The following is a 27,865-nucleotide window of genomic DNA, read 5'->3' on the forward strand; positions in this document are numbered from 1 at the left end:
CAGTACTTGCTGAGGCAGTCCTCCTCCTGCACGCCCAACTGCTAGGGAAAGGAGTGGGGGGGGGGGCGCGAGGCCAAATCTCGCAGGCTTACCTTGCCTGTGCTGCCGGGCGAAAGCTCTCTCACCAACGGGGCCTCCTTGTAGGGAAGCCTCCGATTCTGGTGCCGCCACTTGTGTCCTGCTTCAGTGGATTGCTGGTGGCATGAATTGCGCCCAGTCTCCTCACCGGTATCTGGCCACCAACGGGGCCTCCTTGTCAGGAAGCCTCCGATTCTGGTGCCGCCACCTGCGTTCTGCTACAGTGGATTGCTGGTGGCATGAATTGCGCCCAGTCTCCTCGCCGGTATCTGGCCACCAACGGGGCCTCCTTGTCAGGAAGCCTCCGATTCTGGTGCCACCACCTGCATCCTGCTACGGTGGATTGCTGGTGGCATGAATTGCGCCCAGTCTCCTCACCGGTATCTGGCCACCAATGGGGCCTCCTTGTCAGGAAGCTTCCGATTCTGGTGCCACCACCTGCATCCTGCTACAGTGGATTGCTGGTGGCATGAATTGCGCCCAGTCTCCTCACTGGTATCTGGCGACAGAGAGGACTGCTGTGGCCTATAGGCGCCAGCAAGGTCATCTGATACATCCGCCATTTTCCTTACACGATTTGCGCAGTCCCGAGTTTTTGGTGGGAACAGGCGCTGATGGGCGGATCTCTCCCTAACGGCCAGGAGTCCGAAGGTGGTCTTAGCGGACATCAGCCAAAAGGTTGGCAAGAGGTAAGGAGAGGTAACGAATAACAGAACGGACAGTAGAATAACAGATATGAAATAATTTTTTAAAAAAATTTAAAATTATTATTATTATTATTTTCTTTAGTAACTAGAGAAAAACTAATAGTAGTAGAATACCAGGTGAAGAATAGATTGGAAACAGTCAAAAATAATAGGAATATAAGCAGAAGAAAAGAAGAGGCCTAGTTAACAAGGCCAAAGCCAGCGAGCTGTAATGCGAGCCTTCTGGAGCAAAGGCAGGAAGTAGAACTGAGGAGATCCGCCCACATGCACTGGGTTAAGGATCTTCAAGTATGACTACTTCCTGCCTTTTGGAGCATGTGGGGGGGGGATGTAATCCCAAGCTTGGGTGACCTCCTACACCAGCCGAGAATTTGTTTTCCATTACAATACAAAGTTTTCCTTTGAATTTGATCCAATTTAAATTAATTGCCCTTGTACAGGGGTCCTTTTCTCTCATTGCCAAATCTTGTTATAAAGCATTACCCACAATCTATGGCAGATTTTGAACCCTATTTTGTTATTATCTACAGTCAAGACAACAAAATGTTGATGGACATAACCTTCTTGTATGCCAGTGACATAATGCCACTGCTTAAAATATATATCGGCCCAACCATATATGCTGCCATTTCTGATGAGATCACACTGCTGCAGATGTCTTAAGAAAGTGCCAGTAGTCTTGTGCAAGAGTGCACATATTTAAAGTTGTGCACCAGCACTTTGGGAGTACAACTTACACGGTTTCCAGTGCTATGCTGGTGGGCTGATTAGAATGAAACACTGGCATAACGCTGTGGAATACATGGGTCATTCTATTCTTTTCTGAACATAATGATTTTTCAGAATTTCTTCCTCATATAACATTTAGCAGGCCTGCCCACCCCACCCCCCCCGGCAATCCCATTGTTCTTTCCAGCTGCTTCTTAATTATTTAAATATTTCCCTGGAGAATAGAGTTGTGGAAAGCCTATAAACTCACAGAATTTATTTGCTGCGTAAGGAGGAGCATTTCATCCCCTGAGAAATCCTGTGGAGAGGTATTAAATGAAAAGATCCAGCAAAGATCCAAGCAGTAAAACTCATCTATTTCACTGCAGATTTTATTGGATTGGAAATTGAGCCACAGAATGCAAGTCCCAGGGAAAAAAGTCACAGTATGTGGGGGGAGGCAGCAGTCAAGATCAGGGGCAAAGAGTTATAAAGTCCCCTCCCCACTTGCCACAGTTTCAATCCACATGCCTCCCCCACAGGTGTTATTTAGTAAACAAAAATTAAGCACATCAGGATCAATGACACATTTTAACATAACATGTAGTTTGGCCCGTACTTTCCCTCCTAGTGAGTCTTCCTGATTCTTATCTGTAAATTCATTCAACCATTGTTAATTTGAAGCATTAAAACGAGTACTTGTGACTGGCTGCCTCTCTCTGAGTTCTGATACTGCTAGATCAAAACATTTATAGAGGAAATATTTGATAGACTTCAAGTCCTCTAATCCTGCACTGCACTAATCCTGTTTTCATGGGCATAAGCTGCATTCATGACTATCACTACCCCAGCCCAGGGAAAAAAATTCTTCAAAGGAGTACCAAGATAAAACAATGAAATATCTGGAACCCTTATGTTGAGGGCTCTGTCCTTTAGCAATTAACAACTTGCTCAATGTTAATATAGTAGCCAAAATGGTATTTTGACCATCATATGTACACTAGACTGGAAATAAAAACACAAAGGTTTGGGCTGCATATGGACTAACTAAACAGGGCAAGTTTCTTCTATTGTGTGAAAGAAAGTATGAGCTGTAGTTGTGTGTGTATGATTCAACATACCCATTTTTTAAAATGCCATTAGGTTTATTTTAGCAAACAATTCACTATACACATTTTTTTCTTAAATAAAAAGCATCATTTGAAAAAATAATATTACTGCCTGCAAAAAAAGTCATCAATGCGCCTTTTCTTGCATGGACTTGGGGGGAAAAGGTCTCCTTCTGCTTCACCCGAGGAAGTCTGAGGTCCAGAATCCTCACATGCATCGACTGCTTCCACCAGTAGGGCTTCATCCATGTCATCTGCATCTTCACATAAGGTCCTCTGGAAAAGGTTGAAGATGCTCTGCTGCTTTGGGTCTTGCTAAAAATATAAAGGAAAAATTTTGGCAAACTCTTATGTGCAGGAACAAGTAGACAAAACAATTTTGCCAATCAAAAGGCACAACTGGATAAGAAAATATCAGTGAGAGATGTACTGTACTGCTGATGAAGAGGAAAATGGAAGGTATCTTTAGATAGGTAGATAGCACTATCAACCTGTCATTGTCATCCTAGCCCCACAATGTTGACAGGAGTGGAGGAGTGAAAGAGGTCCACTGAAGTAGTAGACAGACCTCTTCAAAGCAGAGCTTTTTCGTGAAGTCTTGGCAGCAACCATCCAAGAGGCGTTTGTGATAAGAGAAGAGTATGGCCCCTTTACCCCAAAACATAGGGTAGTCATACTTGCTGGGGCCAGAATAGCTGTTGCCCAGCAACTGCAATTGGTGGTCAGGTTCCTAGGAACAGAGTGATTCACAAAGAGCAAGAGCACTTGCTTGGGCAGGGCAGTTACCCAGGGAGATAGTCAATACTAGGAAAAGGCCCACCTCAAATTCAATCCATGTCATTCTGCTTAACAGGAAATTAGGCATGTCTGCTTAGTGCTCTTTGTCACCATAACTTGTAATCCTTACATGTCTCTTATCTTCTCATTAACTTTTCTCCCTCCCCAAGAGATTAAGCAAGTACAGTAGCCCACACTGTCCCCATCTCTCCTCATTCCATGAAGCACCATGCATCTTAGAAAGAACAAAGAGATATTAACAAGCTCCAGGGATGAAGTTAATGCTAATAAAAACAGAGTTTTCCAGGTGGTTACCTTATAGAAATAATCTGTAGCTTCAGCTGTCTCCGAGAACTTGGCTTCAGAAAGGCCAGCTTCCCCCAACACTCTGATCTTCCTTTGAATCATAGGCCTGATGGAGGATACAGGTACTATAGTCAGGGAGTGGGTGGGGAATCTTTCAAATAAGCACTGTCTTGGTTGATTTGGAACTAGAACCCTGAATTTGGGATATTTTGCTGAGAAGTCATGACCATCTCCTCCTAGAAGAGCTCTAGAGACACCAGAATGCTGAGGACTGGCCTCTGGACCCTACCCAGAGCAGCCCACTCTGCTCCGCAGCACCATGCTGTGGCTGCATACCAGGAGCTGTGACTTAACATCTGCCTCCCTCCTGAACAGAGCTCCAGAGACACCACCATCACCACACGTGGGACTGAGATCTTTTTGTTTGTTTTTAACACTGTGAACCCCTTGGCAACAGCACCATTTTTTTTAAAAAAGGCTGCAACGCATTTAAAGCCTATGGGAATAGAGCAGGCTATGAAATATAAATAAATAAATAAAACCCTTCACTGACTTGCTGCCTGCTCCCAGATCCAGCACAAGCTTCTTGTCTTTATCTTCAAAGTCTTCCATAACTTTGCACCTCTCAGATCCCATATCAAGTTACAGTTTCATCATGACCTTCACCCCTCCAGCTCTACCGCCCTCAACCATTCAAAGGCTTCCTCAGACATTTCCACCCTTTCCCCCTTGTTTCTCGTTATGCTTGGAACTGCCTCCCAGAACCCCTGTGCAATGTTTTGTCCCTTATATTCGTCAAATCCCTTCTTAAAACCCACCTTTCCCAAGGAGACTTTAGCTGCACAACACTTTAGTCCCCATTCCCTACCATAACTATCATCGCTGTCAGCAGATGTGCATCCAGATAATTTTGGAGCTTGGACCTAAAGGCTTTTGGAGCACCCCTCCCACCCCCAAGTATTCTAAACACATTTTTATTGTGACCACACCACCTGGGACAGACTAAAACGGATTTGGGGGCCCTAAAGGGTGTGGAGGCCCTGGACTTCAGCCTGGAAGTCCAGGGGGATAAGAGCACCTGTAGCTGTCAGATGGTGACAATGTCTAGATTGTGAAGTCTGTGGGGCAGAGATCTGTCCACTCTTTCTTTGTACAATGCTATGGACATGGATGGCACCATATAAAATACACACATACAGAATAAGTGGAGAATGAAGGTGAAGAACATGGGAAACAATGAAGAGAAATAAGGATAATAGGAAATAAGACAGGAACAAATAACTATCCAGAGCACAGAAACCCATATCAAGCCTCTGTAGTTTCAAACCTTTGCAAGCAGGATGCACTCCCACTTTCCACTTCTCATGATTATGGAGGACTAGAAACATGCACTTTAAAAAAAAAGTTGCTATATTCTTCAGTTAACTATGCGACTGGAACTGTGTGGATTCCTAAAACTACTGAAAATTATCACTCCCCCATTAGTACAGTGGCTGCCCAGTGTGCAGACATGCTGGATACCAAGAAGGGACTGGATCAATGCTGGAGAAGGGGACATCTTGGAGGAAGAACCTTTTTAAAATTCACACACACCACACTGATGCCATTGTTTTAAAATGCCAAAAAATGAGGGAAACTATTGGGCTGTGATTTTGCAGTTCCGAGGATGGACAATGCCAGACAAATGGCAGCAAGCAGCATGCAACTCTGAGAAAAAAACATGGTCAGTAAGGGAGAAGTTACGGGGAGCAAAATTCTGTTTCTACTCTGCCTCAATACAGGATGGGAAAAGCAACCTAGTAAGGCATATAATCAAAACCAGCATTCCGCTTAGTCAGCTCCAAGTACATGAGAGTCAGACTTCCATTTTCATAATCTACTATGACCGGAAAAGCTTCCAAACAAGAGAATAGGAAACATCATCTGAAGAAAATCATGTGCATTGTTGCACATGTGTCTGGAGATGATGGGAGTTGTAGTTCAACAATGGCTGGAGAGCCAAGGTTGCCCACCCCTTCATTATGAGGACACGTGCAGAAAAAGAAATGATAGCCAAAAAGTTTGGGCAAAATGAGAACCCTTGAAAAGTGACAGTTGATTAGACAGATGTGAGTGTGTCTATACATGACCATGTGCGCACACACTAATTTTTTTGGAAGACCATTCACAGCTGGTGATGACTTTGGGACAAAAAAAGTTGTTATAGTCTGAAGCAGAGGAACATTTTAGAGGGGAAGATTGACAGAGTCATACAGGCTAGACAACAGACCACAAGGAACAGCCCCCCCCCCAAAGAGTGCAGAAAGTTGTAAAACAGAGAAAATGGAAACATTTAACATCTCAGCCAAACTGTACATTATGTTTAAAAAAGTGCTTGGCCCCAACATGCTTAGTTTTTCTGAGCTAAACAGCAACCATGGGGGAGCTAGATCTGGATCAAGCCAACTGAGTGCTTAACTCTTTGCTCCCACCACAATTTTCATCCCACCACTCCCAGGGGCCATTTACTTCACAAATCAAGCACATTATTAGCAAAACATGTAGTTTGGTCCTAAGGCACTGGCAAATAGAAAAATCATACGCAAGGTATCCAGTTCAGGAATGTAACAATATCAGTCTGAAAATTGTAAGATACAGCAACAAGAAAAATAAAAGATAAATTAAAATCAGAGAAAAAATTTATAACTATTTAATAAAGTAAACACAGTGGCCCACATGTTTGGCAGTTTAACAGGGGCAGTTCCCAGATGCACACTCTACTACAGACTCCTAATGAAGGGTTGGCAATCTTGCACAAAAGCGCAAATACCTAAACCAGTGTGTACATAGACTTATGTGCAAGAGAGAATTAGTAATGACAGTTGTAGAGTCATTATACTCCACCATCCCCTTACAAGCTTAACTCACAAAGGTGGCAGCCTTGCTAATCAGTGAACATGCCCTCCCCTCCTCATGCTCACTTTAGTCGCTGTAGGTCTGCCTATTCTCCACTTTGCTAGCTCAGTCGTTTGCCGGCAGCCCTCATGAGGAACATTCATTCACAGTAGAGAAGGATTGGTTCGCTTATCTCTGCCATTTGGCAGAGTAGTTTCTGTTTAGCATGCAGAGTCAGTAAGTTTAGGATTCTTCATCTGTTTACCCATATACTTCCAATATTGTGTTAAGACTACAAATTCATCAGTACCAGAGACATAGGAACATAGGAAGCTGCCGTATACTGAGTCAGACCATTGGTCTATCTAGCTCAGCATTGTCTTCACAGACTGGCAGCGGCTTCTCCAAGGTTGCAGGCAGGAATCTCTCTCAGCCCTATCTTGGAGAAGCCAGGGAGGGAACTTGGAGCCTAGATGCTCTTCCCAGAGCGGCTCCATCCCCTGAGGGGAATATCTTGCAGTGCTCACATGGACCCTGCTTAGCTAGGGGGACAGGTCATGCTTGCTACCACAAGACCAGCTCTCCTCTCTAGACAGGAGGAAAGCAAGGAAGAAGTTAGAAGGCTGTATAAAGCAAAAAGGTTAGGATTCCTAGCTTCATGGTGGCCATCTATTTTGGCAAGTGTAACACAAATCAAGTCCAAAATAGCAGGAAGTGTCAATGGTGCTATGCACAGTCCCCCAAACCCTGGGATGGTTTCGTCTCTAATCTAAACTGGGGAGCAATGCAGCACTGGAACGGTAGGCATGCCTGCCTGCCTCTATGTCACAGTCAGCCCAACAGGATTCCCTGCTGCTGTTCAAGGATGCCACTGCTCTTGCTGCCTGTGCCACTTGTGGCATCTATGCTGCAGGTTGGCCACTAGGTCCCAAATATAGCAGACTGAATGGCTAGTCATTAGTGTTCAAGGGAGAAAACCTGAAAGAGATACAACTGATAATGGCACCAAGAAACACCATGAGAGCCAGTACATAGCACAGTGAATCACTAAGACATCCATTCAACTCTCTTTCCAGCCACAAGCTCCTTAGATTGTTTAGGAAGCCATTATCTCTTAGCTGCAGCTCCTCGTTTGCATTATGGAAATAATTCTACTGAACTGTCTTACTGAGCTCCTAAAAGGATTACCGAGATAATGCAGCTGAAGTGCTCTGAACATCTGAGATGTCCTATATGCATGCTTATGATCATCATTCTTGTTGAAATGACGGCAACAAGGCAGCACCATGTTGTGCCTCATGGGCCCCCGACACCATCAGCAGAACGGGGCTCTGCCACGTGGCAAGCTAGCCACTTGATCAGCTCCCCAGTCCTATTCCAAGAAAGCTCAGCGACAGCTGATCTGTGACAGCTGCAGTTAGTCGGTAATAAATACAGTCATGGAAATCATCCACAAGATAAACAGAACAATGTTTCTTATTTCCAGCAGAAGAAGACAGCACATGCCAGGGTGCAAGTCAACAAGCTTTCTACTAACCACACATCCCGCAGAGCTATAAGGAGGCAGCCAGGGGAATGAAAAGGTGCCACCCCCCACCCACACACCCACTCCAACCCCTCTGCAAAGAGCACATTTTCTTGAGCTGCTAACCATTTCAAAGATGGCGATTTACAAGTAAAATAGGAAAATGACTGTCATTAGCTTTCCTTCATGCGTGGGCAATGTGTCAGCTCCTAGTTCCTTGTGAAGCAAAGAGGTAATTATTTGCAGAGCTGATATTCACAGCTCTAGAGGAGGGAACAAGAATTCTTGAGGGAGGACGGTTTGTCTCACTGACTACAGACCAATCCCACCCCACTGCAGAGGTAAGTCATCCCCCAACTTATACACACACACACTCCTGAGTCCCACCTGCCATCTCAGCCATTAATATGGATTGCTGAAGGTGGTACAGGAGAAGGTGCAGAAGAGAAGCTTGAGTGAAGTACAGATAGTCAGAGCAGATCTAAGTGTTCATATCTTTAGATCCTCCATCCCCCAAGGCCTGTGCAAGATCAGAGTCAGCAACCGTGTGGGACAGCCTACATTCCTGCACTAAAACCTTTCAAAATTTTGCAAATGGAAAATTGAGGGGGCAAACATCTAGCACAGAATAATGTGCCCTGTAACCACTCTCATAACAAGTACATTAAAAAAGATGAATGATATCGATTTTCCAAAACTGCTCCAAACTGACAGAGCAGAGTGTCTGGAAAATGCAACAATTTTTTAATTATGGTCTGACACAGTAGAGGGGAAAGGATGCATATAACATACAGGGAGAGTGAGAGTGATTGAGTTCAAGGGTTCTAGCTGATCCTGAGAGAAAGTCAACCTGAGGTTGCAAACCACAGCACGGACAAAACAAAGACAGCAATGGAATTCTTTCAATTTCCTACCATAAGTAGTCATCAGCTGTGCCTTTCGCTACAAGGTAGTGGATATTAACAGAATTGGTTTGTCCAATACGGTGTGCCCGGTCTTCTGCTTGGATCAAAACCTGCATTTTCAAAATCAAGATACAATAGGGAGGAAAACTGGAGTGACGGGGAAGTCGAAAACTACATTTTAAGCTGCTGTCGTCTCCAACAATAAGCCAATGGATCATTATAATGGTCACAGGGCTAATAGCCCTGCCCAACTGCCAACACCATTTAGTAAACCAAATAATGGATGGCTGAAAGAGTAACTACTGGGAGCCAGTGTTCCTTTGAACAGGGATTCCCAGATGTTGACTACAACTCCCAGAATCCCCAAGCAAAAGCCATTGCAGCTGGGGATTCTGGGGGTTGTAGTCAACAACATCTGGGAACCCCTCTTAGAGGGAACACTACTGGGAGCCCAATTTTACATAAAGAGGAATCAAAGCTCAGAGGAGTAGTACACCGACCAACAACCTGACTAACGAAGCACCAGTGCAATGGGAGAAGCACCACTAGTACCAGTGCAGTGTTAGTCTGGAACTCTTCCGAAGCACTAGTGCTACACCAAATCTTTGCATCATTGCACCAGTGCTTTGTGAGTCAGGATGTCAGCCACCTGTCAGCTGCCTGACACCGAGTCAGACCACTGGTCCTTCATACAGGTGAAACTCGGAAAATTAGAATATCGTGCAAAAGTCCATTAATTTCAGTAATGCAAATTAAAAGGTGAAACTGATATATGAGACAGACGCATTACATGCAAAGCGAGATAAGTCAAGCCTTAATTTGTTATAATTGTGATGACCATGGCGTACAGCTCATGAAAACCCCAAATCCACTATCCCAGAAAATTAGAATATTACATGGAACCAAGAAGACAAGGATTGAAGAATAGAACAATATCGGACCTCTGAAAAGTATACAGTGTACTGTGCTTGATTGGCCAGCAAACTCACCTGACCTGACCCCATAGAGAATCTATGGGGCATTGCCAAGAGAAGGATGAGAGACATGAGACCAAACGATGCAGAATTGCTGAAGGCCGCTAATGAAGCATCCTGGTCTTCCATAATACCTCATCAGTGCCACAGGCTGATAGCATCCATGCCACGCCGCATTGAGGCAGTAATTGCTGCAAAAGGGGCCCAAACCAAGTACTGAATACATATGCATGCTTATACTTTTCAGAGGTCTGATATTGTTCTATTCTTCAATCCTTGTCTTCTTGGTTCCATGTAATATTCTAATTTTCTGAGATTGTGGATTTGGGGTTTTCATGAGCTGTACACCAAGATCATCACAATTATAACAAATTAAGGCTTTACTTATCTCGCTTTGTATGTAATGCGTCTGTCTCATATATCAGTTTCACCTTTTAATTTGCATTACTGAAATTAATGGACTTTTGCATGATATTCTAATTTTCCGAGTTTCACCTGTAGGTCTTTCCCAGACCTACCTGGAGATATCAGGGATTGAAACAGAGACCTCCTACAGGCAAAGAAGATGCTCTACCACTGAGCTATGTACCACCACCATTTGCCAAGGGAAGGCAAATCCTCTCCTGAAGCAAAATCCAAAGTACCTACATTTATTGATCGTGGAGAAGCCAAACAGTTCAAACCTGCACAAAGCATACAGAGCCTTGAGACAGATACTTATTTCAGAAAAGTACAAGGCTGTCCTGCTGGGAAGTTAACACCAGTCTAAAAGAGTATTAGTACTGGATTACCCAGTAAACTGGGTGAAGCCAAAAATTCAGTGGAACATTCTTCCCTTTACATACACGACCCAGTTTCCCCTCACAGTAGTCCCTTACATTCTACCCTTAAATACAACCAACAGCCTCCACTCGGCAGTAACACCTCAGTTGGGAACCCATGATTTCTTACCCCAGGGTTCCAGAACAGTTCTGCAAACACAACCAAATCAGCAGAGGAGAGGGTAAGTCCCATGTTAGCTGCTGTTAGGGAGAGAACACCCACACAGCACTTCTCAGAGTACTGGAATTCTTGGCATAAAGACTGGCGTTCAGCTGAGGGCGTGGATCCATCAATGCGAATGTATCCGATGTGCTGAAAGGGAAAGAGAGGAAGTGAAGAATCACCTGTCATAAAGACTTGCTCCTCAGTTATTTCTCAGCTGAAAACAAGGGCCTTATGATTTTACCATGACAAACTGAGCTCTGGGATTTCAGAGTTTCACCTAGTCATTTTACCAAGCAGATGCTTTAATTTATTACATATGTATCTGTTCCTCCAAGCAGTTTAGAGCTGTGTATACAGAGTTCTCAAGTGGTCTCCCATCCAGACACTGGGCAGGCCCTAACTTGCTTGCCTTCGGTTTTCTCTCATCTGTCAACAATCCAAATAACCAGGAGTCAGGGACTAGTAACCAATTCACCACAGATTATGGTTCATGCCAGATGTGTGTCTCATTGTTCTTCAGGGTCCCCATATCCAAATTATCTGGCCTGCTCTTAGCATAGCCTCACATCACCCTTCCCTTGAGACAGATTATACACAAATGACATGAGACAATCCTCTTATCCTGATCAATGCCCTAACCAAAATTTTGTTTGATTCTAGCCCTATGTCTACAAAGATGCTGATGCCCAATCCTGGCACTGGAGAGCTAACTTACTGATATCTGTGATGATCAAGAAGATTGTCATATCACAGCAAAATTAACTGAGTTCCCTTAGTACATACTAAAGGCATGAAGGTCAATGGTGCCATGGATCCTTTTGACTTGGATCCTTATTCGTTCATAAAGTGAGGTAATCCTCAGCTTACACACAGACAAGGTAAGCGAGGGAGAGGATTCCCTTTTGGGACCTAATGTTTCCTTTTATTGGGATAGCTGGGCTATGTCGTATATGACAGACTTGTGTGAGATATTTATGAGGGACAAGAAGTCTACACGTTTGGCCGGTTGCCAGCTATGACCATCTCTTTCAATTTGGTGAGCACTTGCCCCAGCACTGAACAGGTTGCAGGGATCATTCCTTCCTGGTGGCACTTGAACACAGCAAGAAGTTTCACTGCTGCCGCCGCCATGTGCCTCTGAAGCAGCGTGCAATGGCAGAGACAAGTTTCTATCCTTCTACCAAGCCAGGAACTTGGGAGAAGGGCAGGGGCCATCCTTGCAATGACATTGGGCTCAGGAGGCAGCTAGAAACAGCACGATTTCTACATCAGGTGGCGCAATGCCAGAGAGAAAATCCCAAGTCAGGTGAGTGGTGGAGTCAGTGGACAGCTAGCCAAACTACGTGGACACCTGAGGAGGCTATTCTGCTGTTTGTTAGATGGCCATTCAGCAGAAACAGATTGCCAACTGAGCCTGTGTGTTACGTGTAATGTTTGCTGCTCTTCATCCCTCCTGGCCCCCACCACAATGCCATAAGACCTGAGAGATTTGTTCTTTTCAACTTTTTATACCTGTTCATTTTAACCTGTCAGCTTTTAAAAACCATAGCTCAGGGCAGGATATTGATTTGCAATATGAGATCTGGCAGCTGGGAGAAGATTAATTTTAATGTGTATCAATTGCTCCCAATGGTGATTGGTTTGGTCCAACATTACGAAGTCCTGTGGCCAATTCTGCGAGTTCAAGAAAGTGTCAGACAAGATGTTAATCATAAATGTACGGAATAAGGTTCTGCCCACTACTGAGAATAAGTGTCAGGCTCCTTCATATTATGCCTATGATAGAGGGGCTCACTAAGCTCTTCAAGTCCTGCAAAAGCAGTATGCCCAAGTTAATTTACCTTTTTCTCCAATTCCTCACTGATTGCATCCAGAATTAGCTTGTGATGAGCGAATACCAGAAATTTTCCTCGTCCACTTTCCAATAAATCTAGGATGTATTCTCTGAATGTTGAGAAGTGAAAAAAATCAAACACAAACAAAAAAACAATGACTGAACTACTGTTTCAGAATACAGAACCAGAACTTTTGACAAGTACCATAAACATAATGCAAATCAAATGTTTGGGTTAAGAACCTATTCTTGGGTAAAGAAGCTGTTTTTTTCTATTAAAAGTTGTCTATACATCACCTTGCAGAAAGGCAATTAGTAATTTTCAAATCTAATACAAGTAAGTGACAACTAAAAAGGACATGCTTATTTTAAGCTAAAGCAGAAAATCTCATCTCAACTCACGGCACATTGGGCTATTTAAACTACTCGTCTTAACATCTCACTCTGAGTATATCTGTAATAGATTCACCAAGCTGGTTCAATACAGAAGCCAGTGCCAGAATGCTGAAGTAGTTTAATTAGCAGTTTTCCCAAGTATGATTATGCTGCAATCTTATCTTGCAGTTTTTCTTCCCACTGTAGTAAGAAATGCATGGTCAGGTATGCTGCACAATACTCCCAAACTTACATGATACAGCAGATTTTGGCTTCTGCAGTTCTGTTGTAAAATAGAATGAGCGCTTCCTTCTCTTCTTGTTTCTGCAAACAGGTATTTGAAAGACCCATTAGTGACGTCTAGAGGGATGCCGATATGGCAACTCAGACAAAGAGGGCTGAACACAATGCATTTTATTGGACCACATCTCAATAGTGAGACATTTTTGAGCTTGCACATCAATCCAACAGAAACTAGGAACATAGGCAACTGCCATATACTGAGTCAGACCACTGGTTTATCTAACTCAGTGTTGTCTTCACAGATTGGCAGCAGCTTCCCCAAGGTTGCAAGCAGGAATCTCTCTCAGACAGGGAGGGAACGTGAAACCTCTGCTCTTCCCAGAGCAGCTTCATCCCTTAAGGGGAATATCTTGCAGTGCTCACACTTCTCGTCTCCCATTCATATGCAACCAGGGCAGACCCTGCTTAGCTAAGGGGACAAGTCATGCTTGCTACTACAAGACCAGCTCTCCTTGGGGTAATATCATCCCAAGTTACTCTGCCCTTTAGGGTGCAGCTAATTCTAACATATCTGCTGCTGCAAACAAGTCCAGTATTAGGAACCTTATAGCACACTGTTCTTCTAGAAAGGCACACTCTTGTGGATTCCATAATAATCACCAAAGTGTTCTCCTACAGATCTGGCAGTTGTTGGCAAAGCCTGGCAATGCTGACAGAATACCTGTGAAATCTTACTGCGATCCACAGAAAAGGAGGCACCAGGATCAGCTAGCTGCCACTAGCTAGGGCTGTCCACCCTGGAGAGCCCCATTTGTTGTGCCAACAGCTTTCACTGTGCACATAGCCCCAAGTGCCACACTGCACCACAGCACCCTTTGTTATCCAGAAGAATTCCAAGGCAATGTGGCAGATTTGGCAAACACAATTCTATCAACTATTTAACTCAAAGAATTTATATCCATAAAATGTATTTTCCTTTCTCTCTCCCCCTCCCTCTTTTTGTGCAGGGGGATGTGGGAAGGATGGCAGCACCAATCCTGGAGTACTTGTTTTTGTTAAAAGGGAAAGGGAAATAAGCACTACATGGAAGCCAAGAAGGACTTTAAGCAGGTTGAGCAAAAACAGGGAATTCTCTCTTTGGCTAAACTTGGGGCTCTCTAGTGAAACTTTTAATCTCAAATTCAGCGAAGAGCTACATATACAATAGACTCTGGACCACTTCATACATGACATTTAGAAAGAGATCTAACATATAATGTATTAATGCAACACACCTGTAAGTATTCTCATCAGGGAGTTGGATTTGGCTCTAGCTCTCTGACAAATATACACCTGATGAGAAAGCCAGGATTGCATAATATGTGAAAAGGCTGGAAGATTCTTTCCTCATCTGCCCCTGCTAGGCTCAACTGAAGTTCTGCCCAGAAGGTTGTAGGTTCTGCTTTCCCCTCCTTCCTCCTGAAGACACACCCATGCTAAGAGAACGCCATCCAAAGACTGCACATCCAGCACCGGTTCCAAAGTGGTCTCTGCCAAATATATGGGCCAAAAACAAACCAGTGCAGAAAGAATCCCCCACCTCACAACGAACCATCTTTCCCCAAGCCCTAAGCAGTCTTCAGTCGAGCCCCATAGTCATGGTCAGCAATATTTTGGACTTACACTCTTACAGCCCTTGGCCAATCCTTTTGCAGCTGCTGCTAGCTCAGCCTTGGTCCTGGCATTCAGGCCTTCAGGAGCTACCACCACCATTTTACGCTGCTTTGCCGGCAGCTGGGAGAGAACATCTGACTTCAGGCGACGGATCATGATGGATTCTTCCAGAAGAAGTTTCAGCTCACCAAGGTTGGATGATCCAGAGTAATCCCATCCCCAAGGCCTCTAAGTGAAATCCACACATAACAGTGAGCATCAACATTCACATTATTGACACTACAAAAAGCTGTGGACATACTATGCATCTCTGCACTGGACATCTGACACAGAACCTGGAGTTTATGTATTTTGCTTGCTTGCTTTTAGTAAAAAGATGAAGTTCTAGTCCACATGTGTGCAGATAAATGTTTGAAGGTGTCTACTGTGGTGTCTTAGACCAAGATTTTCAGGCCTTTCTGTAAGCACTACTCCCTGTCTCTCCCCACAGTTTTTAGTCCTTGTCCCCCCTGCCCAACTCATTCCTCTCAGCTTCTTTACCCTTTAGCACCAGTATCCCAAAATCAGAGCTGAATTCATGATGAAGCACAACATGCTACCATCCCTGCTTACAAACGCCATTCATTTATTCAGCTTGAGGACAAGAAACTACTGCTCTTTGTCTTTAGCTTGGAAAGGGATCTGGGCCGAAGAGAATGCTTGACAGTGGCTGCTTTGTACTAAAGCAAATAACAGGAACACCCGTGTATGTCGTTAACGAACACACCCCTGATGCTTTTCAAGTATGGGGCTGGCACTGGAAATAGACTGTAATCCTCACATGCATTTTGCTCTGCACTACAGTTATAGTAATTACTTCTCAAACGCTGTGCCCAATCCATGAGACTTAAAAAAACTATTTTCCGAAGGCTCTAATAAAATCCTGATAATCTTTTTAGCTTCTCTTTCTTGAAGGGAATGTCACAATGGGACTGAAGTGGCTGACAGCCTAAGTTTACTCAAGGAAGTCCCACTGAAATTAAGAGGACAAAGTAGGCATGCCTAACTTGTCCTCTTAATTTCAATGGGACTTCCTTGAGTAAATTTAATTGGGATATTAGAGTGTTTTTAATCTCTGGATTGCGTCTTGGGGTGCATAAGCTTGGCAATCAACATACATACATACTCCTTGTTATTAAAAATCTTAGAATTCTATACCCAGACAATCCAAACTCTGGACCAGAAAAGCTAAACTGTCAGCTATAGAATTAAGGCATGTTTGCATATTTTATCATTCTGCATAATTTATTTTGTACTTTTTACTATTTTTCAAGTTGTAGTATGAACCATGAGGTCACAGCCATAACAAACTTGCTTTAAAAGGGGGTGGGAGAGGAAGCTTACATTCTCAGAAAATGTAATTCTGCGTCCAGTACTACTTTCTATATTTTTCTGTACTTCCACAGAACAGCCTATGCACAATCCTGTGGACACAATCCTATCTCAAACAGAGACCAACATCTAGACATGAAGCAGTGATGTAATGAGCACCCAGCAGTGGTACGGAGAAAGGATGATTTTCGATCTCTCCCTCCTTCTATAGCCAATGGTGACTCTGCAAAATATATCCCTGAGGGATGCACAACCCTCACTGACATATTTTTGGGAGTTACAGTCAGCTACAGAGGGAAGGGGAGTGCCATTGCACATACACTTCCTTAATCTGGATGTCAGCCAGAGTTCCAAAGTCTAATCATCATATCAATATCATATGTAAAACTACACCTGTGAAAAAGGGCATACACCTTTGATCCTACGATATCACAAATCAGATTTAAGAAGCTGTGATTTTCTGACCTGAGGCCGCTCTCAGTTGAAGCAGTTACTTCCTAGCACCTTTCAGAAAAGCTCCTGAACCAGTCAAGCCATCTGTGACAATCTAGAAACATTTTTCTTCTTTTAACACTCACCAATAACATCAACTGCTTTGAAAAATGGCTTCAGAGTACCTATTTTTGCAAAATTTGGCTCATAAATAAACACAAGTGACATTTCATTTGTCGTCTTTTTTTGAGAGAGAGAGAGAAGTGCCAAGGAGTTGGATTGTAAACCAATAAACTAATTCCATATCTTTGCTTATTGCCTCTGATAGAGATTTCTGTTTTATGGCCATGAAGCTAAATCAGTTCCTTTTAAATGAAGTACTTGTCAGAGTCTTTTTTTTTTTAAACTGAGGTGTTCAGTTTTGAGAACTTCTGTTTAACTAAGACAATACAATTTATATTAAGGGTATCCTGCTTTTGTTATGACAATTCGTAGCCTGAAAATAATTTTAAACTATCCTTTTGAGCAACACAGGGCAAAATTACACATTACAAGTCAGGGCGCTAGGCTTGGCAATATTTGATTCTTTACTTGAGCAATATTTTCTATCTATCTATCTATTTATTTATTTAAAAAAAATTCTATATTGCCCTTCCAAAAATGGCTCAGGGCTGTTTACATTAAAACAACACTAAAATAAATTAACTGTTAAACTTTTTAATCTGGTGGCAACCCTAGAAAGCTCAGATCTCCACTGGATCTGAGCTTATGACTCAAGACTGCTTATGAAGATATGTCTTTTATTGGCCCATCTACCCTAGTGCCATCTATGAGTATGTTCACACATACAGCAGTTCACTTATATGAGGTTTACACAAGCAACCATAACATGTATTTCTCATTCATCCCTTTGAAAGTATCTACTTCCAGTCATTCCAATGTGCCGAGACTGGTCACATCATCCAAGCTCATAAATTTGGCATATCTTGTCCTACTTCTGTTAGAGAACCTGACACCTGTAACTGAGATTTGAAGCAAATGATAGATGTCTGCTTCCCTGACAGAAGTAGGGCAGGATATGCTAAGATTGGTGGGCTTGGATGACATGGCCAGACTTGGCTTGTCGGAACCTGGACAGGAAGTAGATGCTCAGGCGAGTGGGTGGGGAGCATGCAAACCTCAGTTGCCTACATATGTGTGAACCCACTCTATATGACAGTTAGCAGCTCTCAGGCAGAAAACTGTCCCAGCCCTATCACCCAAGGCTCCTTTAACTGGAGATGCTGGGGAATGAATATAGCATCTTACACTTGTAAAGTTCTATCACCGAGCCATGAGCAGCTGCTTCTGTAAGAGTATTGCTCATAGGCAAGGTGTTGCTAAAAGATGGTTCAATCAATGATTTTGCTAAGCTCTAAACAGAGCACACAATGCTTTTCAACTCCACATTTTAGCCCCACAAAGGGCCCTCCAAGGCAGCTTACAAACTCAATGAAACACAATAATACAAGAGTCAAGACAATTAAGATTACAAATAACTACAAGTAAAAACAAGTAAAAATTGAGGAACCAACACAGGAGACTTAGAATCACATATAAAGTTTAAGATCAACAATGCTGGTCAGAAGTTCATAATTAGTACATTCCTACAGAAAAAGTAAGGAGCACCTTGCTTCACTAAAGGAATAGGGCCATCTTGACCAAGGTCATCCAAGATCAAGTTAAAAAACTTTCCAGTTTGGCAGAAATATATCAAAATTACCTGCTTAGCAGCACAGTAGCGAAGCCCAAAGATGTGGAATTGAGAGAAAAAGGATGGTCTGACAGCTGCAATCTGGGTATACAGTTCTGCAGGGCGTGACATGGCAGGGGTGCCCGACAGCAAGATTACTCGTTTAGCAGCCTACAGGAATACAAATGTTAACATTCATTACAGGGGTCACAATAAGCAAACATGAAAAAATGACTTCTGGTTTCAGAAGATCAACATTCAAACAAGTGGTGAAGAGCGATAGAGCTGTGAGTCAGGAAGTTCAAGATTGCCTTTTGCCAACTGTAATAATACTAACCTACTTAACAGGGCTATCAATGTGTAATTACTTCAGAGGGGAAGCAATAAATCAACCAAACGCAGGGCCTTTTTGGTGGTGGTCCTGACACACGAATGCCTTCCATCAGAGGCCACATGGTTCCCACCCTCATCAGTTTTAGATGTCTCATGAAGACCTGGTGTTAAGATGGGTCAGACAAGTTTATATTTTGCTCTCCCCCAGCTAAATATGAGAGAACTACCCTTTGAAGATGTGCCTATCTGTGGGGATGGCACCATTGCTCCATGTCTGCATACCATAGCAGTCTTCATCTGAACAGAGAATCATAAAATGATGGAGGCAGGAGACTGAACTAGACAGATCCAGTGCTGAAGTTTCCATATGCTTTCAATGAGTTTCAACACAAAGAAAAACATACTCCCATTGGTGGCTTATCCTTGAGTATTGGGTGAGCTACCATAAGGAAATGTGAACAAGGATGGTTAAGGCTGAATCCATAGTAATTCACACTCCATTAGCCACCTCATTGAATTCTTCTGAGAATTTCTGCACATCTCTTTAATTCTTCCTAGATAACCAAGGTGGAACTAGAAAGGCAGTTACAGTTTGCCTTGAGATGGAGTCTCCGTTAAGAATTACCAGCCTTCTGATACCTAGTATGATCAGATGAAAAAGGCTGAATTTATAAGACAAACATATGTCCCACCACAATGGACTATATGGCTCCTTTCAGTCTTAAAACCAATTCCGTGCAGATGTCATACTGAGGCACTCACCAAGCTTTGACATAATTGGTTCCAGTGGTGTTTGAAGCTCAGAATTTACAAGTTTGCAGATAAGGTTTACAAGAGCCCACACACACCTGGCGGACTGCTTGCTAGATGCAATCCCCCATCAAAGGAATATGGAAACAGAAGCTTTTAGCTAAGGAGATTGCCCTGGGGAGCTTTCAAGCAAGTAATCCTACCACACGCAAGTCTAAGATGGTATAGCACCATGAGAGGACGGTACCATGTCAGAAAATATGTTTGAATGAATTAGAAGTTAGCAGCCTGTTCTCAGATGTGTATGTATTCCCTCTGTGAGGAGAGTTTTGACATGGCAGTACAGTGGCCCTTCCAAACAAGCACAGATGCATTCTGAGGTGGTAAGGCCAATGAGAGAGCTGTGTCCTGTGCCGCTATGCATGTTGGAAACAGCTTTAAAATCCTACTTACTCAGAAATAATCACAGGATATTTGCTTCTTTGACATTACCATTTCAGAATGCAGGTGGAAGAATCCCAGGAAGTTAGCATGTCTGTCCGCATAGCATTCTCAATGATGTGCTAATTTTCTACAAGGAAAATTCCATTTGGTTTGTTTACATGGCAAGTCTTCAAATATGGTGTCTACTAACTGCATTCTGAAGTCCTAGGAAAGCCATACCACATGCAGGGTCAGCCCATCCACTAGGTAGACCTAGGCAGTTGCCTTGAGCACCACATGTCTCCCTTTCCCTCTTCAGGCAACCACGGACATGCCTGACTTGCTGTGAGTGCCCATTTGCTCTCCTTCCCGGAGGGGAGTGGGGGGACATGGGTGGGGAAGAAAGAATGAGCGAGCAAAGCCATTTGTTGCCTTGCTCTGCTCTCTCTCCACAACCAGGCAAATGAGCAGGCTGTGCAACTCAGCACATTTCTCAGCTGGTGGAGAGGGCATCAAGTCAAACTTCGCCTAGGGCACCAAAAACCCTAGGGCCAGACCACATGCTTCTTCTGAATTAGTAGATTGGTTCCAAGTTCAGGAAGTCAATCTGTTGTCTTATCACCAAAAAGGAAAAGGATTTATATACATGTCTGTTTAATATAGAAACCAATATCTTCCTCTCATTAATCCATAAGCAAGGGGGAGAGAGAAGTGCTTTATTACAATCAATGACAAAAGGACAAGAGGCAACATGTTCAAGTTGATGCATAGTAGTAGATTTAGGCTGGGGAAGCTAAAATTAATGAAGAAAGCTACAAGCTGCCTGGGAACACTGTAGAATTTCTGGCTCAAAGCTTTTGCTATGGATACTTTTCAGCCTGGGAATCCTGCCAGTGAAAGCAGTTGGACTAAATGACCACTGAGATATTTAAACAATCTTAATTGGGATCTCAAGGGCTACAGGGCTGACTAGCAGGACAACACGACTTGCAGAGGTAATGTTGATGAACATCCCATGGCACAATTCCTGCAACGAAAGTGTTCTGATCATGCCAGAACAAAAATAGCAAGAAGTCACTTCATAAAGATAAATTCAAGATTTACACATTCAGATGCAGAGGTCAGAATATGGTATCCAACAACTTCTATGTGGGTGGAGGGTGCAGAACAGACTAGAAAATAAAAATAATTCAGCATGCCAAAGTACCTTGTTCTCATACAACCATTTGCTAGGCTTTAAATTATTTTCACAGCATGTGGCCTGCAGTATGCTATCTGACATGCTTTGCATTATGGCTATTATTTAAATGCACATTGTGCTGGATATATAATTATAACCATCCTCCTGTCTCCTTATTATGTCCTTGTCAGCTGTTTAACATTTAAAGTGTGTGTTGCCTTGACACAAAATGGAAATATCTGACAATAATTTCAATGTAGAAGCCTAAGCTTCTTGACAGAGAAAGAGCTGGGATCACTGGGGAGACAGTTGCCATATGTTTTCAGAAATTTCATTTCTGTCATAAAACAGTGCTCTCAGGCATGCCCGTTCTAACTTTAGAATAAGCCTCAAGTAAGAACAACTGACTCCCACTGCTGCAAATAATTTTAAAGTATACTATCGCTACTAACCCCAGAGCAGTCAAATTGCATAAAATGTTTTTTTTTTTAAATGGACCATTTCAAGTGGCAACATTTTGACTTCAGAGGTAGAGGACTTGCCAGCTTTTGGAAAACAAGGGAATCAAAAGCTCTTGAGAGCAGAAAGGAAGGAGAAGTAAAAACCCTTAAGGACTAGAAGCCCATCAATTATTTTACAACTAAGTCTCTTTCCCGTAATAAAATGATGCCTAAAGAAGGGACTTAGCAATACCTCAAACAATCCCACTTCCCTAAGAAAGTGGAATAAATTCATTCCACGTTAGAAATCACTGTATACACTGGGCAGCATCCAAACTTATTAGTAATGGCTAAGCACCACTGAAATCAACAGAACAAGTATCATCAATTTAAACAGGACCTCATCATGACCAGCTTTGGATGCTACCCACGAACTTTCAAGCTGCCCCATTTCCAGATTTGGATTTTTTATTTTTTTATTTTAAGTTGAGAGAGAGAAAAAACACACCCCTTGTCTGAAGGCAACATACAATGAAGAACATCAGATAATCATAGGATTGGTAACTGGGGCTGCTAACACCCTTTTTAAAAATGTGGTCATAACATTACCAATAATTCCATAAAGCTTAATGGGCTCAGTGACCACATTCCAACAGACACCTTGTGCCACTTGAAATACCTCTGAGAAAGACAAGTTCAACCAAACACAGCTTCTCACAGTAGTATAGCAATAGTATGCCTCATGAATGTTGGCTTAGATATACATGGAAGTTGCACAGCATGGTGCTGCAGAAAAGGAATGTGATCACAAGTGTACTGATGTACATAAGGACAGGTCCATCTAGTCCAGCATCCTGTTTCACACAGTGGCCTACCAGGTGCTTCTGGAAAGCCCACAGGCAAGAGATGAAAGCATGCCCTCTCTTCAGCTGTTGCTCCCCTGAAACTGGTATTTAGAGGCATCTTGCTTCTAAATACTATCTTCATGCAAATGTCATTATGCACCAATAAACAGTGTATATATTTAAAAGGTAGCTCTCCACCCCTTATGATTCATATTTGTAGTGGCTCCCAATGCTGAACAAGTAGCACATTAATGGTTATGGAACAAACATATATAGAACTTCTGAGATACAACTTGCTTTTCCTATATCTCAGTTGCTGAGCCATGACTCCAATCATTTAGAAATGTAGCTGAATATTCTTTAATCAGAAATTCCCTCTGAGAAGCACCACTGGATCTGGTGAAAGACCTCCACACCATTTCCATAGGGCTTTTTAGCCTACTTTCCAGAAGGCTTATGAGATCACCCAGCATTCCATGTGTGTCCCTGTGTATGTTGCTATCAACTTGGCAATGCCTGGACCAATATGAACCAAATGTGGTAGGGACACATAGGGACACCTCAACAGCATTGTTTGTGATGTCATCTGCCCCAATTCAAGATGGCGGAAGCATTAATGTTTGAGCCACAAGTGGGCTAATTTGTGAACCACCTAACCAATTTGAACCAAATTTGCTACGGCTGTAGAGACGAATAGGGATGGCTCAATGACATAGTTTGTGATGTCATCCACCACAATTCAAGATGGCAGATGAATGAATGTTTGAGGTGCAAGTGGGCTAATCTGTGATTTGTCTAACCGATTTCAACTAGATTTGGTACAGTTGTAGTTAGTGACACACAGGGACACCTCAATGGTGCAGTTTGTAATGATATCATCCAACATGATCCAAGATGGCCGATACATGAACATTTGAGGTGCAAGTGGGTTGTGAACACCTAACCACTTTGGACCAAGTTTAGTCCAATTGTAGGGATAGTGAAATGAAAGCAGGCAGATTAGTTCTTACTAGAACAACTGGTTTATTGTTTGTTAGACATGAGTATTTCTAAGTTTCATGTAATTTTGTACAAAGGACATTAAATTTCCTCTAACAGACAGGGACCCTTTCATATGTTACGGTCCTGCACTTCCACAAGATTAAATCACATTTCTGTAACATCTGAACAAGAGACATGCAATCCCTTTCAAACGTTTAAGAGAAGATGGGGCTAACACACTGCGGAACTTGCATTCTTTGAAACATGTGAAGGCGCTCTTAGCAACACTGAATCTTTGGGCAAGAGGTAATTTTATGGGTCACTCAGGCCTGACTCCAGGTTTGGCCCTTGAGTACTGCACAAAGGCCAGGGACACAGAGGTGACCTTGAGGATTGGCCCTTCTGAAGGTCCCAGCAGCTCTCCAACAATGTTGACCACTGATGCCAGACAGAGGGTCACAAAAAAACAACAACCCTATTCCTTGTGGCACAAGGCATCCTTAAAATGTATGTATTCAAAGTCTCCACTGCAGATCTGTTTAAGCCAGAGAAACTTCAGCAGCTGAGCTTCCTGAGGGCAGAGGGCCTGAAGTAACAAGTAAGGCCATTAACAGAAGGAACACCTACAAAATATTCAAGCAGACCAGAGTCTTGCTGGAAACTAAGGAGGACAGCAAACTGGGGATACCAGTGTTTACACCTACACTGCAGCTCAAGAAAGTGCATCTTGCTCACATAAAATAAGTCATTAAATAGAACAGTCAGTAGGACAGGAAAAGACGACTAGTTCTGGCCCCACTGAGGTAAGAAATCTGCCTCTGGGCTGTATCATTTTAGAATGCAGGCAAGAACTCATCTGAAAGAATACTCCTCCACAGAAAAAAAATCCCTGTGCATAGATAAGTTCAACAGTTTCATTTCTTGGAGCTTTTAAAGTGGCAGCAAGTATCCCTTTTGAAATACTGTCACTTTACACATTGTGCTCTATGAAGCAAAAATCTTATAGCAGATCTCGTCTTCTGTGTGCAGGGATTTATGTTTTGATTTAATGGTTTACAGTAGGGGTGTGCATAAAACTGGTTTGCCTGGTTCAGTTTGAGTCCAACCGTGCCATTGAACAAACCGCACAGCTTGGCTCGGATTTGAGGTGGTTCGAGGGTTGTAACGTTTAAATAAAATATTTTATTTTTTAGAATCACTCACCGGCGGGTCTGATGGCCTCAGGTGGGGTGTGTGTGCTGGCGCAGCCATAGTGGGGGTCTCCACAGTCTCCCTCTCCCCCTGGTCCTCTAAGCAACATTCTGGCCCTTTCCCCACTGGCAGCAACCATCTTGGAGGCCACCATGCATGCAACTTGGGCATTTGCATGGCCTGAGACATGACCTGGCCACACAAATGGCCTGGGGGCATGCGTGATGGCTTCCAAAATGGCCACTGCCACTAGGGAAAGGGCCAAAACAGCCCTTAGAGGATCAGTGGGGAAGTCAGCATGGGGAGAGGGAGACTGCAGAGGCACACATCCACAGCTCAGCAGTACCAGCATTGCAAGGATGCCAGAGATATTTTTATACACACACACACACACACACACACACACACAAGAAAGAGAGGGGGGGAGAGAGAGAGAAGTGTGTGTGTGTGTGTGTGTGTGTGTGTGTGTGTGTGTCCTCAAAACAGGCCTCAAGCCTGTTCGCACATCCCTAGTTTACAGCATGCAGGAGTAGTCAGTCATAAGCCTCTACATGCACTGGCACAGTCCATACACAGGTTTACAACTTCAGTGAGAACTAGGTCTCCAAGCTACCATATATATGGTATAGCAAAGATATACCAGGACAGAATGGAGCTTAGCTGGAGCTTGCACAGTATATCTTAAATTGCAACAAAAGGCTCTATAATCTTCAGTGCATAAGCAAGGATGGGGCAGGGGTGCTTTAAATCTAGGAGATCTGGAAGTTGTGTCTATTAAGGCAATCCCACCAGAGATAAAGAAGCTATTGAACAGTGTATGCATAGCCTGTGTACACAGAGTAATATGGAGGCTGCTGCCTGATCAGGGAAGTAGAAGCTGAGCTCCCAAGGTGTCCATGTTAGTAAGGATCCAGCTGGAACTTCCAGCAGCTGAACAGTGCTCAGATCAGATCTAATTCTGACTTCCCAGACCCACCTGAGGATCATCTTTCTTGATCCACAACACAAGTTTTTAACACTCATGCACACAAACCCCAACACTCAATACCAGAGCACCAACAGCTTTTCATGCATGATTGAAGGTACCACACTGGAGACACAGGAAGATTTCGATGAATAATTACTTTTGAAAACTCGTGGAGTCCAGATTTTAGTTCCATGTTTTAAACATGGGCCTATTTGAAGTTTCCACAAATCACTGCCCCGAAGTCATTTTCTCAGAAATTTATATTAGAAAGCAAGAAATAGACTGCAAGTAATGCCACTTTATCTTAAGAAGCCATCAATGCCTAGTATATCATAGATGAAGGCAAAGGTTTTAGTATTCTAATGATACCCACTTTGGGGGGTAGGGGGAATACAATATTAAGACCTGTTCTTCAACAGAATTTCAGAACAAATATGAAACTAAAGGGTCCTTATTGATATATTATTGATTATATATCCCTCATCCAAGCCATCTTAAGGATTTTCACTTATTACATACCAGAAAAATCAGATTTATGAGAAGCCTGTATTAAATACTCTTGGGAAAGTAACTATCAGGATAAATCAACTTAATTGGTGATTACCATCATATCAATATTTATAGCAAATAAAGATAAATCATTATTCTTCAAGACAGCTTTGATTGGAAACATTACTTTGAAAGTGACTCTGTGACCTGGAAATTCATTTATATTCTTAGATGCTTAAAACCTCAATATCTCTGACACTTCAGTATAAGTAATAATTGCCTATTTGTCTTGCCTTCATTTTGCAAGCATTTAAGTACTGCAGCTTATATTATAATTAGGATTTTTTAACTTTTCATGATGCAAACTGGTGCTCAAGTACCAGGAAAACAAGATTGCCCTATGCCCACTCAAGTGAGAAAATGTGCTTAGTATCACAGGTGGGGGAGGCAGGATTAAAAACTCATCAAATGTATTCCACCTGCCTCTTTGGTGTCAACTTCAAACATTACTGCCTCTTTTTTGCCCCCTTCCACAAAGAGCACATTTTTTCTGCAAGAACTGGAGTGCTTCATAAAACACCAAGGCTGTAAAGCTCTGAAATTCACAGCTGTGGAGGTGTCCAGCTGTGTGCCTTGAGGAGGAATGGAATGTCAACTTTCAAGCAGGTTAATACAAGAACACCAAAGCAGACGTCTGATTTTTATTTTATTTTTAAAAAAGAAGGATTTCAGACTCAAAGGGCATGAAAGATTCTGAAAGTCTGAGGACAGAGTAAGCAACATCTGCAAGAGCTCTACTCTATGCGCTGCTTGGCAGTGAGGCCCAGCACTGGAAGAAGGCTGGGGGTGGGGCATGTCCCCCTACTCTGGTATTAGGAATTGTTTTTGTTCATTTAGCCACAATGGCAGCCACTGGCAGGTTATTTCTATGTTGGCAGCGAGGAGCTATAGCTCTGCAGGCAAGCTCTCCGCATCAGAGCTCTGCATATGCTTTATTCCAGCTAAAAGAATCTCAGATAACTAGTTTGGGATGCTGGAAAGTAATTGGCAATCAGAGCAGACAGTGTACTAGATGAACCAATGGCTTGACTCAATATGGGGCAGTTTTGTATGTTCATATAGTGTAGGGAGTGGGAGCAAGCATGGCAGGATAAATCTATCAATGGCAATCCGTCCCGACAGCTGTGGAGCTTCTGTTTTCAAAGGCAGGAGCTCTCTGGATAACAAGTGCTGGGGATAAGCAATAGAGGAGGGATGTTGCCTCCATGTCCTGCTTGCAAATATCCTGGAAGCGTTGGCTACTGCTGGAAGCTGAATGCTGAGTCAGATAGACCTGGAGTGAGTCCAGAAAAGCTCTTCTTATATCCTTATGAATGGTGTTCAAGGGCAGGTGGAGAGCATTTTGAGCCACCTAGCAATCACACAACCCTGTACCATCAAAGAGTACAAGCTGAGAAGAGGAGAAGCAAACAACAAGATGCTACAGTGTTTGCAGCAGAGGGGAATGAACTGACCACTAGGAATGTGCAAAAATTTTTGGGCACAGATCGATCTGTGCCCGAAACAAGCAATTTCGGGTGATTCGGGTCTGAACCGAATCACCCCCGATGTCCCCCGATATTTTTCGGGGCCGCACCGAATCACCCCTGATTCGTGCCCAAAAAATTTGGGTGATT

General features: G+C 43.0%; 1 protein-coding gene across 5 annotated transcripts in view; it reads right to left on the bottom strand.

Moving 5' to 3' along the window:
* Positions 1 to 1,867: 1,867 nt before the first annotated feature.
* The window catches only part of SMARCAL1 (SWI/SNF related, matrix associated, actin dependent regulator of chromatin, subfamily a like 1), a 58,022-nt gene continuing 32,024 nt past the window's right edge, over positions 1,868 to 27,865 (bottom strand). For all 5 annotated transcript variants that reach the window (XM_053270859.1, XM_053270821.1, XM_053270851.1 and 2 more), the window contains exons 10-17: positions 18,621 to 18,761; positions 15,065 to 15,283; positions 13,413 to 13,483; positions 12,792 to 12,894; positions 10,915 to 11,097; positions 8,999 to 9,099; positions 3,695 to 3,791; positions 1,868 to 2,917 (exon numbers count right to left, since the gene is read on the bottom strand). In XM_053270859.1, coding sequence (XP_053126834.1) covers positions 2,708 to 2,917; positions 3,695 to 3,791; positions 8,999 to 9,099; positions 10,915 to 11,097; positions 12,792 to 12,894; positions 13,413 to 13,483; positions 15,065 to 15,283; positions 18,621 to 18,761 — 1,125 coding nt within the window. In that variant the 3' untranslated portion in view covers positions 1,868 to 2,707. The remainder of the gene's footprint in view (positions 2,918 to 3,694; positions 3,792 to 8,998; positions 9,100 to 10,914; positions 11,098 to 12,791; positions 12,895 to 13,412; positions 13,484 to 15,064; positions 15,284 to 18,620; positions 18,762 to 27,865) is intronic.

This window comes from Hemicordylus capensis, chromosome 1 (genome assembly GCF_027244095.1).
Source record: "Hemicordylus capensis ecotype Gifberg chromosome 1, rHemCap1.1.pri, whole genome shotgun sequence".
NCBI classification, from domain to species: domain Eukaryota; kingdom Metazoa; phylum Chordata; class Lepidosauria; order Squamata; family Cordylidae; genus Hemicordylus; species Hemicordylus capensis.